At 35.5% G+C, this 12925-nt stretch overlaps 1 protein-coding gene across 1 annotated transcript in view; it reads right to left on the minus strand.

The window, feature by feature from the left end:
- Window positions 1–364: 364 nt before the first annotated feature.
- The window catches only part of LOC136843842 (uncharacterized), a 30731-nt gene continuing 18170 nt past the window's right edge, over window positions 365–12925 (minus strand). The window contains exons 2-4 of the mRNA XM_067112651.1: window positions 9563–9723; window positions 5564–5699; window positions 365–1929 (exon numbers count right to left, since the gene is read on the minus strand). Coding sequence (XP_066968752.1) covers window positions 1508–1929; window positions 5564–5699; window positions 9563–9723 — 719 coding nt within the window. The 3' untranslated portion in view covers window positions 365–1507. The remainder of the gene's footprint in view (window positions 1930–5563; window positions 5700–9562; window positions 9724–12925) is intronic.

Below are 12925 nucleotides of genomic sequence, written 5' to 3' on the forward strand. Positions count from 1 at the left end.
AAGTTAAGAGTTTAAGCTATTAAATTACATCCCATTTTTACGTACTAAATTAGAGCTTCTTAAAATCTTATAACTGGACTGATTGAAAATGCTGCAGAATCTCACAATATTTCTCTAACTTTTTTGTTTCAAAGTTTGAATTCAAAATAGAAGCAGCGGGGTACTTTATTCACATCTAGAGATTCAAGTAGTTTCAAATGGTCTCATCCGAATTCTTTTTAATTATTTGGTTTAACTTACTTCAACAATCGCGATCTTTCAGATTCTCCCAAAACACAATTTGAAAAATTAATTTTATGTTATATAACTATGTCAATTTTTGTAGGTCCAAATTATACCTCAATAGGTCACTGATAGGACATTCTAATGGCGAAATAATTCTTTATTTCTACAATACATTTTCAGCCTTATCTGTCAAAGATAAATGTCATTATACTGCATATGTCATTCCTAGATTAAGAAAGTATAACCATGAAGTTTCAATTAGGTAAAAAAAAAAAATACTTTTTCTAGCATTATGATAAGTGTCTGTAAAAAAGGGTGAGAGAGAGCTTTTAAAATCAGTATTACTGTACTTTGTCAGAACAATGCTCTCAGGCATTATAAATTAATTTATTCTTCGTCAAACAGTAGTGCAGAAACACCCCTTGAAAAAAGAATTTATTATTTAATATAGACAAAAGAAATACTTTCATAACACTTGGTCTACAACGTAAGAAACTTTCATAAAACTGTACTTAAACACAGAATAATACAGGACAACAGACAAACTTTGTTTGTATGTTCATCATGAGCATCAGTAATATTAGCATCACTATCTTGTACAAAAATCAATTCTCGTTTTTGGGGGGCTTTTCAACTAAAGTCTTTTAGTTGTCATAAGCATTTCAAATGAAACTACGCTAAACACATTAGTCTCCATATTTTTGGTGCTAGCTAAAGCTTTAATTTTATACAACTTTACTTATTATGGTAAAGAACTTCAATGATCATGAGCAATTATGAGCATAAATTCTGTTTCCCATAAACTTATCTCAAACATATGACCAATCATCTTGCTATGTTTTACGACTAACAAAATAATAACCGTTTGCTATGATAAATAAAGCATTAAATCATTAATGACATACACAGTATGTCTCAGAAAAGTTTTAAAATATAAAAGCAACTGTGTCAAGAATAATTTTACTATTCTCACCATGTAAATAAAAAAAATCATAGATCAATATATTACTTTGCAAGTCATTGTAATCCATGATTGGAAAACGCTATAAATCATATAAAAAAATTACCCACAAGCTGTAAGACTACAGTCAGAAACACGTGTCCAAAAGGTATTACTGTGATACATGATTGACTAATTATTATAAATCATAACAATTCGTAAGATGCACCAAAGAGTGTATGCCTTTAAACATGACATCACAATCACTTGACTAGGCTTTAAACCTTGGACATGAAAAAATTGTTCTTTTGCTTCTAAAAGATACTTATGGAAGCCTCTAAACTAACGATATGCCATATCACGGCACACTTCTTCGTAAGAGGGGGGTTTGTCATCTTCAGGAGACACTGTGCTTTGGGGCATGGTTGACATTGCTACAGGGTATTGGGACAAACGAATATTCCCATGACCTGCACCTTCATTCTGGCCGACAGAAGATGGATCAACGATCTGAAAACCAGGAGGCAATTGGCAGTTAGCTAGTACCTGACCCCCTTGGAAAGTGGCAGGGGAAGTAATGACTTGTGCTCCAGGGACAAACTGATAGGTTGAGTTCGTGACGACTGGCATGATAGTTCCACCTCCACGTCGAGGAGTGTAAATAAGGGCAGAGTACTTAATTCGATCAGGATGGTCTTGTGGGAGAGCATCATAATCTTGCTTGGCCTTTTGACAGAACTTGAAGCAGACTGCAAGTAAACCACCTGTGGAAGAAAAAACTTGTTTATCTAAGGTTTGCCAAAAACAAAAAAAAAAAAAAAGGGGAGGGGACAATATTCCTGCACCTTCAGTTGCTGCTTATTAAACTTGCATTTCGTATCGTATACTATCATATTTCGAACTAAATTTAAAAGTTTAAGTATTTGAGATAATTTAAACAAGTTGAACCTGAAAGTCTTGATTATTGTAAACCTTTGCTCAGCGCGAAAGCAGCATTATTTTGGAGTCGGTTATATCAGTCCTAATTATCATTTGCTACATAAAGCGAATTTTTTCCCCTACAGCCTCCAATTTTTTTTTATACAAAAGAAGTCAACAATATTGCTTATGCAATTAAGTGAACTTTGCACAGAAAATTTCATTAATCAAATAAATGATAACGGCTGCACTGGAACAATGAGTGTAAAGAAATATGGAGAAATAAGAAGAAATAAATCAGACCGTTTGTGAGTTACCGGTGTTATCGTTGTTATAATTATCATTATTATATTTATCATTATGGAGTGATTCAATGAGATCACTGAGGGACATCAAAAGTAGTTAACCACACAGCTGTGAGTCAAGTAAGAGAAAAGTACTAAAAGTACTTCTAATAAAATAATTTCACTGAAAAGTATTCCTAAAAACAATATTTTACTGAAAGTGTTTCTAAAAAAATATTTTACTGAAAGTATTTCTAAAAAAAATAATTTTAAAAATATCATCTATAAAAGCCAAAGTTGGCAACCATGAAACGACTGTCGAAACAGCTCTTCTGCACGGGAGCCAAGTGTCACTTCGGAAAGAGCCTGAAAGAATAAACATGGCCACTGTTGATGGACTGTGTGAACTGTGGAATATGGAGTGAAGGCGATACTGGAAACATCAAGACAAAATTTGGTCCATCTATCTACACTTCCTAGGAGGGAGGAGGAAAGAGGCACAGAGAAAAACCACTTGGAACAATTGAACATCATAATGAATAACCTATTGGAGGGCTTATGGGATGCGGACAAACTGGAAGTCTGTAAATATGTTCTTTCTACTCGTGGACGACCAGCACTGCTCAGTTGTTCGAAATGTATAGGCTGCAGTGCGGGAAGCATCCTTTGTTATATTTATATATTTTTTTTTTTGGGGGGAGGGGGCATTTTATGTCATTTTGTTGATTTACGGGTGGTATTCACTTCAATCTTAGATTTACTTGTTACAGATAAACTTCACAAGAGCCTAAGAAATAACTTCAGTTTTCTTAACTTTGCTTTTTCAATGAAAACTGTGAAATACAAGAAAAATACCTAGTTTTGTGTTCTTAAATCAGAAATAAAATAATAAAATTACGCTCTCGAAAAGAAAAATTTCGCTACGGAAACAATTCATATTTATGATAAAGGAAAACTAGTAACAATGCTAATTTATTTCCCAAAAAGGAAAAAGACAAACTGCTTACAAATAGGAATACATCAGGAACGTCGAAAAATTGCCATAGTGGGTGTACGACATACACAGAGTTGAAAACCTCGGTAATATTCATTAACAACTGGAAATTACAGTGTGTCGTTCCTTCCCAAAATGCCTAATTTACTGCTAAATATAAGCAAGCCTTAAAAATAGCCAGGTATGAAACTGACGATTGCCAGTTATAACAAACTTTTCGTTACACAATTAAGACCTACCTTCAACTATGTAAGTTTAATCAAATACAATTACTATAAACTTGTTACCGGTGTTATCGTTGTTATAATTATCACTATTATATTTATCATTATGGAGTGATTCAATGAGATCACTGAGGGACAGCAAAAGTAGTTAACCACACAGCTGTGAGTCAAGTAAGAGAAAAGTACTAAAAGTACTTCTAATAAAATATTTTCACTGAAAGTATTTCTAAAAACAATATTTTACTGAAAGTATTTCTAAAATAAATATTTTACTGAAAGTATTTCTAAAAAAAAATAATTTTAAAAATATCATCTATAAAAGCCAAAGTTGGCAACCATGAAACGACTGTCGAAACAGCTCTTTGGAGCCAAGTGTCACTTCGGAAAGAGCCTGAAAGAATAAACATGGCCACTGTTGATGGACTGTGTGAACTGTGGAATATGGAGTGAAGGCGATACTGGAAACATCAGACAAAATTTGGTCCATCTATCTACACTTCCTAGGAGGGAGGAGGAAAGAGGCACAGAGAAAAACCACTTGGAACAATTGAACATCATAATGAATAACCTATTGGAGGGCTTATGGGATGCGGACAAACTGGAAGTCTGTAAATATGTTCTTTCTACTCGTGGACGACCAGCACTGCTCAGTTGTTCGAAATGTATAGGCTGCAGTGCGGGAAGCATCCTTTGTTATATTTATAATTTTTTTTTGGGGGGGAGGGGGCATTTTATGTCATTTTGTTGATTTACGGGTGGTATTCACTTCAATCTTCGATTTACTTGTTACAGATAAACTTCACAAGAGCCTAAGAGATAACTTCAGTTTTCTTAACTTTGCTTTTTCAATGAAAACTGTGAAATACAAGAAAAATACCTAGTTTTGTGTTCTTAAATCAGAAATAAAATAATAAAATTAGGCTCTCGAAAAGAAGAATTTCGCTACGGAAACAAATCATATTTATGATAAAGGAAAACTAGTAACAATGCAAATTTATTTCCCAAAAAGGAAAAAGACAAACTGCCTACAAATAGGAATACATCAGGAACGTCGAAAAATTGCCATAGTGGGTGTACGACATACACAAAGTTGAAAACCTCGGTAATATTTATTAACATCTGGAAATTACAGTGTGTCGTTCCTTCCTAAAATGCCTAATTTACTGCTAAATATAAGCAAGCCTTAAAAATAGCCAGGTATGAAACTGACGATTGCCAGTTATAACAAACTTTTTGTTACACAATTAAGACCTACCTTCAACTATGTAAGTTTAATCAAATACAATTACAGTAACTTGAAAATCTATAATTATCATGTAGATCCAATAATAAACCTAATGAAATGCTTTCAGCTCTGGATCAAGTGCACGACCTTGTGCTCAGATTACTGTTTACAGAAACGGAATTCAGTTACGTGACCTTCAGGATAGTATACAATAGATCTTAAGTTAATTGAAACAGAGTTCAATAACAAGCTTGATAAACTGCATTGCCCCGTTCCTTGTTTGTTAGTAATGCTTTCAATATGTAGTGCATTCCATCAAACACACACCAAATCCCCCTTGCGTCACTGAGTGACCATCGTGCTTGGATCTCATCTTTCTGAGCTAAGAAGGAAGAAGAATGGAATGGAATATAGCGCTGGGACCTATGAGGTCATTCAGCGCTGTAAAAGAAATTAAGAGCAGGTAAGTTTGAAAGGTGTAGCAGGAGGAAAACCTCGCAGTTGCACTATGAAATAATTGTTAGGAGAGGGTGGATAGCAAGATAGAAAATATGAATGGAGGTACAGTAAAAGAAATGAAAGGGGTTGCAGCTAGGGGCCCAATGGACGCTTCAGGAACCTTTAGTAATGCCTACAGTGCACTCCGTGAGGGGCACTGACGGCACTAGCCCCCTACGGGGAAGGAGGAAGAAGAGAGATGTGAAAGCGAGTTCTGTTTCTTAAGCTCTTTATGAGATAAGGGAGAGTTCTCACCTCCAAGGAGCAGAAACAATATCCCAGTGAAGACGCTGATGCCGCTGCTGAGAGGAATCCCTATCAGGGTTAGAACGCCCCCAGTGACACCAAGGCATATGATGCAGCTGGGTCCAATCTTCGTCCCATTATTTAACTGAAAAAACAACGAAGAATTAGCTTGGCAAATAAAGTTAAATCGCCACATATGCAATACGCTGTTCTATTGCAAAATATTTTTTTTCATATATATTTTGGTTAAAATCGTTCAATATATTAATATATTTTTACTCTCTCCATACTGTATATCCTATTGAATACGTTGCCATCAATGAACAAACAGACAAACACAGCAATATACAATTTTATTACAAAATATTTTTTTCTATAAATTTCAGTTAAAATCTTCAGATTTATCAATATATTTTTTTCATTTCCCATATATCCTATTAGTACGTTGCCATCAATGAACAAACTGTCGAACAAGCAATATACACTCTTATTACAAAATATTTTCATATAAACTGTAGTTAAAATCTTTCAATATTTTAATATACTTCTACATTTTCCAAATATCCTATTAAGTACGTTGCCATCAATGAACAAATGGTCAAACACAATCAATAAACAATCTTACAATAAACAATTTTTTCTTACATAAAGTTAACAAAAATCTTTTGATATATTAATATATCTTTTACATTTCCTACACATCCTATGGAGTACCTTGACATCAACGATGGTGGAAAACAAAAGTGAACGAGAAAGGCTTCACCTCGACAGAGTTTGCATTGACAGATGACCCTGAATCAACAATTAACCAGCCATAGTCATTACCTAAGTGACGCCAAATTAGACTTGCTCTCTACTTACCTATAACGGCATTTCATTGATACGCAGAACCAATATCAATGCAGATCAATGAAAATTCTCTCTCTCTCTCTCTCTCTCTCTCTCTCTCTCTCTCTCTCTCTCTCTCTCTCTCTCTGTGATACGCTAGAGGGGAAATTTCTTTCTATTTTTCGCTTCGGAATGAATAACATGACGTGAAGGTAACAACTGATGACATTTGAAACGTCATGTCATTTCTTTAGTAATTACATTTTTCATTTGTGCGTAGGTGGAAACTGTGAGAGAACTTCAACTATTTTTAGATTTTGGTTCAGATATGAATTTATTTACCTGAAGTAAACGAATGACAGTTTGCCTTACGGACAACGTTCATATGCAACAACATTCATGTCAAACACTATAAGTTTTGTACTTTTATATGTTTAAAATGCTAACGGGATTGTACGCAATACATATGCAGAAGGTATGAGGGCTGTATGGGAGATAAGGTGGGTGTGTGGGAGATATGGTGGTTGTGTTGAAGATATGGTGGGTGTGTGGGAGATATGTTGATTGTGCTGAAGATGTGGGAGATATGGTGACTGCGTTGAAGATGTGGTGGGTGTGTTGGAGATATGGTTGTTGTGTTGAAGATAAGGTTGTTGTGCTGAAGATATGATGGGTGTGTTGGAGATATGGTTGTTGTGTTGATGGGTGTGTTGGAGATATGGTGGTTGTGTTGAAGATATGGTGCTTGAGTTGAAGATATGGTAGGTGAGTTGGAGATACGGTTATTGTGTTGAAGATATGGTGGTTGTGTTGGAGATATGGTGGTTGTGTTGAAGATATGGTGGGTGTATTGGAGATATTGTGGTTGTGTTGAAGACATGGCAGGTGTGTGGGCGATTTGGGGGTTGTGTGAGATATATGGGGGATGTGTAGGACGAAAAGGAGTTATGAACGAAGACTGTATGACGTCAAAACGGTAGGCGTGACTGTGACGCTCAATATCAAACAATCACCAGAGATGTGGGGACTGTTCTCAATATGAATGTGCGTGACAATGGATTGTGTTTCATTAACATAAGTTGTAAGTTTGGGATGCATGGAGAATGTTTCTGTGAGGTGCAAGATTGTTTCCGTGATGCAGGTGGAATTAGTGTCTTCAATACCAAGCTACAGTCTGGCTACAAAAGGTTGAGACTCGAAGGCGATAAGCACCTCTGCCACATTTTCTTAATGCTATTCAAACTTTTAAGGAAAAAGGGTGATCAACAGGTAGATTTGGCATTTTTTTTTTGAGCGGGGTCGCCAGTTCCTCGTGTATGGATGATTAAGTGAAGTGACCGCGGATTACAGTAAACTCTTGGACCCAGCTGTACATATTATTTTCATCAAAGGTGTGTGTGTGTGTGTGTGTATATATATGTGTGTGTGTATATATATATATATATATATATATATATATATATATATATATATATATGTGTGTATATATATATACAGTATATATATATATATATATATATATATATATATATATATATATATATATATATATATATACATATACATAGTATATATATAAATATATATAGCTGAAGTCATATATGCATCTATATGATTTTTATATATATATATATATATATATATATATATATATATATGTGTATATATATACAGTATATATATATATATATATATATATATATATATATATATATATATATGTAATGTCATACATTACTGTGATTTTTGAAAAATATATAGTCACTTATATAGTAAAAACAAATATGTATATATAATTATTGAATGACACCACTTGTAAGTAAAAACAAATAGTTGGACACCACGTTCGAATATGCCCATTTTCAAGATTAACATTAACATGGAGGTTAATCATGAATGTGGATCTTTTTGGATTAGGATTAAATACCTCCTTTGGCAAACATGGGAGACGTGTCAGCGCCGCTAATTATAAGGATCTCACAACTCTTCGTAGCTAACCTTTTTTTTTCTTTTATAGGAGGTGAGGGATTGGGTGTCCCATAAGTTTGGGAAATATGGAGATAGTTAGACATAAATATGAAACTTATTGGAACTGGGTGTGATGTGAGGGTACGAGGAGCGGTGATTGTTTTTGACGTCTAGGGCAGATGAGGGGATTGTTTGTGATTGTAAAGAATGAGTTTTAGGAGTATATGTAACATGAACATGTTTGTCAAAATGAGTACAGGTTTACCAATAAAGAAAAAAATGAAGCCTTCTGACTCTCCCTACAGGGAAGCTCAGTGGTCTTGTGAAGGATGTTGCTTGTTAAAAGAATTCCACCTAATCTTCTGATTAAAGGAACTTTTCAAATATTCCACTTAAGTAAAAGCTATTCTTAACTTGTCAAAACAGTAACAAAAATAACCTAAAGCTATAATCAAAATGCCTAGGTAGTAGCAACATTGTAATACAATATATTAACGAAATTGTTAGTAACCAACAACTGCAATAACGCTCCAGCCAGCTTAGGTGACAAGCATTACTGCCAATCAGGTGCTTCTATGATCTGTCAAAAAAATCAAAGCTTTTTGTATATTTATGATATTAAAAAGCCGTTTAAACTTTCGAGATTTTCATTTTTGTCCTGTATTAAAATGAGTCACGGGGCTGGAAAGGTCAATCCGCAGATTGCAAAGTGGATGACTGGTACAAAATATGAAGGAGCAAATGATGTAAAAAAAAAAATCAATACACACTGGAGAAAAAATAATGGTTCAGTGGAATCATTACATAATATGATGATATTTCAATTCGTTTCTTAATTTATTTATCAACATCTACTGAAAAACATTAATAATTTAGTATAATATATTAAATAAGCTGAGACACACTAATATGATCCACTTATGGAAATAGTTCACCGTTTAAAAAAAAATAACAAATACAGAAACAAAGAGATTATATATTCAATAAATAAAACAAGTCAATCCTAGAACGTCACTGACACCAGCCCGCCCACAGGATGCAGAAACTGGGGTTGTAAATGCCACACAGCGCTGAAGGGTTTATCGACAAAGTTAGTTTCAGTAAAGGCGATACTTGTGAAAAACAATGACAACTAAGAATAACTATGATAACTGTAACGCAAACATCAATGTTAGTGATAGCCTGAGACGACTGATGGCAATAATGCGTTACCTTTAATCCCCTTCGGAGAAATGGGATACCGCGAGGGGCCAGAGTGCCATTTCCTACAACAACGGGCTGCTGTACGATGACTACCGCAGGAGCCGGTTGCTGTTGCTGCTGCTGTGGACTCTGCTGTTGCTGTTGCTGTCCAGGCTGGTGATATTCTGTTCCTGTTGAAATGGAAAATGTTAACACATACCAACTAAAGGATCAGTATATAAACTCGATTTGTATTGATGGACAAACAATGAAAGGATAGACATTGCTTTTCTTATTACGTAGATATAATACTCATGATTACATTACAACTGTTTGATTTAAGCAATTTTATTCTTACTTCTTGGTCTATACGTAAAACCATCACCTATTCACAAACGCCTTCTGGGTTTATTAAATGATCATGTTGTTCGTTTATTATCGGTAAGATTTTTCGGCACTACGGCCTACCTCCAATAATGTCAGCGAGTAAGCATACTTAGCCTACTTTGCAAAGCCATAATCAATGACCAAGTTGCAGTTTATCACCTAAACACTATTTTACTCATATGAAGGGAAATTTCTCCTTATTTCGATTTTTTCAGAAATGATGGGTGGATCTGACCTAGATAGTGACCCCAGCAAAGTTCGGGGGTCGTTATCTAGGACTAATATTTCTTGGGGGTCATTATCTTTATGATATTCAAAGTCTTTTGTTTATGCTTTTACGGAAATCCCCAAGGGGCTAGTATTAAACACGCCGAAAAGGTGGATACATACAGGGTTAAAATTTTCCCTTAGAGGTCACTATCTAGGAAAGATCCTGATGTGCATATCAGACCTAATAGCTCTTTTAAACTATAACTGGAAAAATTCTTTTAATTGGACATTGGAGGGCAGCTAAAATAAGTATAAAAAAGGGGGCGGGGGTCATTCCGTAAGATTCCGAACGTCAACAAATCCTTCACTCTTCGCTACTGTTACCACCGCACGACTTGCTCTAGGAGCAAGAGCCCATGCCATCATAAGCTAGTTTTCTCATAAAAAATAAAAAAACTTTGACTACAATGAAACCTCTCTAACATACTCTTCCATTTTCAAGCACTAGGATCACCTTTGCAGACGACAGAGAGGCAGTGTAAACAGACCTATGAACCCTATGCTTCTAGGCTACATGTTAATGGTTTCGATTGTTTTGGAGGAGGAATATTGTTTTTGTTTAAACTCTTATTCCTATAAACTAAAATTCTGAGGAGGTTCAGGAGCATTTCCTCTTCAGCAATTTCTTTGGGTGGCTTGGATACTGTATTCTGTTCCACGTCCAAAGACCAGCTGAAATTTCTACTAAGTTTCCTTGGTTGGCGTATACGCTGTGCGACTAGATAATCCTCATAGTTAAAAAAAAAAATCCAGAAATGGTCACTGTTTTGGTGATATTCTTTTGAATAAAAAGATTCAGTGTGATAGACTTACGATGAAAGCCCGTCCAACTAAAAGACAATTGCAAAACTTCCACGAGAACCAGAAAAATGAGCATGCGACACTAAACATCCGCTTAAAGGCAATTACGTTGTTCGAGGCAAACTGTCCAAACAAGAAATCATCGTCGGACAAAAAAGCAAGGTTACTCAACAAGCACTGAAGATATGTAGACACAATATTCTCAAGAAGAGATGTCGGGGAAAAATGAGGAGGAACGATTTTACTGTAAGAGTGCATCTTCTACATGAAAAGATTCATGACACATGAAAAGTTACAAAGGGAAAAATAACGAAATCCCCACGACGCGATGTAAAAATAAACACCAAAGTTGCTGGCAGAGAAAAGCATGGCCTTGATGAAACAAGTAAAAAATGCGGTTTCTTCGGCGCAATCGAGCTTTCTGTACAGCATTATGCTGTATGAAAATCTCGATGTGCTGCAGTATGAAACTTTCAGCCACGACCGGGCAGCGCTCAGTTGCTCCCCAGATGCGGTCAAGTGAAGATGCGTCCACGGCTGGCATCTATAGCTGTGCCAGACGCACGATCCATGGCTAACCTTAAATAAAATAAAAAGTATCGAGGTTAGAGGACTGCAATTTGGTATGTTTGATGATTGGGGGGTGGATGATCATTCTACCAATTTGCAGCCCTCTAGCCTCAGTAGGTTTTAAGATCTGAGGGCGGACGGACAGACAAATAATCATCTCAACAGTTTTCATTCACAGAAAACTAAAAAGGGGCAAAAGAAACCAAAGTACGGTGTAAGACGCAATAAATGAAGACGCATATTAATATTCAGGTAGCATACGGCAATACCACGAGTAAAAAACAAAATTTGTTAGTTTCAGCTACGAAAAAAGAGCATTAAACCAGCTATTACGCTGGCGGCGAGAGTTGTTGACATCAGAGCCAGCGTTGTCTTCGTCTCGGTTCTGAGAAATGAGCAAAACATTATGGACAGACTCCCAGATTCTCCCAAAGACTTTTGAAGAAACTTAGTGGGTTGTGCAAAACTTGGGTAAAGTTTTTCCTCAAAAGATGATTAAGTTGTCCCTAAGACACGGAACGCCTCTATGTTTTTTGGTGACCATGGGTAGAAAAAATGTATAGAATACTGCACTTTGTTAAGAGGGATGTACCGGGTACTCTAAAGATTTACTTATATAAAACATATTGTTGAAAAGTTAATGTAGCACTAGTATTAGTAACTAACGAAATTCAAAAGAGACGTGTCTACAATATTAAGTTTAATCTATCTATAAAACTGAGAGTACTGGCTGTACAAATTGTTCGAAATCAGTACCGTAGATCATTTTCCTCATAATACGGAAGACTGAAATTTTATACAGAAAAACTAAATATCTTGGAAATTAATGCATATATGTAGGGAGGTAAATTGTTTGTTTGTTTGTGTGTGTGTGTGTGTGTGTGTGTGTGTGTGTGTGCGCGCGTGAGAGACTGATTGATTGGTTTATGGCTAATAAAACAGGCATCGCAACATCTACAGTATAGGAGAGAGAGAGAGAGAGAGAGAGAGAGAGAGAGAGAGAGAGAGAGAGAGAGCAGTTATGCAGTCCTCACACCAACAACTAGTGTCATACGGTAGTTAATTGAAGGACCCGCATTCCCGGTGTTACTGGTGGAGGTAATTACCCTAAACGACTCAAGTCCCATTATTGAATGAATCTATGTCTGTACAACATATAATTTTCAACATATGATAAAATACACATACCACAAAAATAGCGTTAATATACTTCATCATATATCAAGCTCTGGCTGAGATAAATAGCAATAATGTGTACATCATTGGCAAAGCACTTCCTCGTAGGTTTTTATTACATGATGCCACAAAATTGTACACCTCCAATACCGTATTTTAGTGAATATTTTTTTTCGACCAAAGTTTACT

This window comes from Macrobrachium rosenbergii, chromosome 2 (genome assembly GCF_040412425.1).
Source record: "Macrobrachium rosenbergii isolate ZJJX-2024 chromosome 2, ASM4041242v1, whole genome shotgun sequence".
NCBI lineage: Eukaryota > Metazoa > Arthropoda > Malacostraca > Decapoda > Palaemonidae > Macrobrachium > Macrobrachium rosenbergii.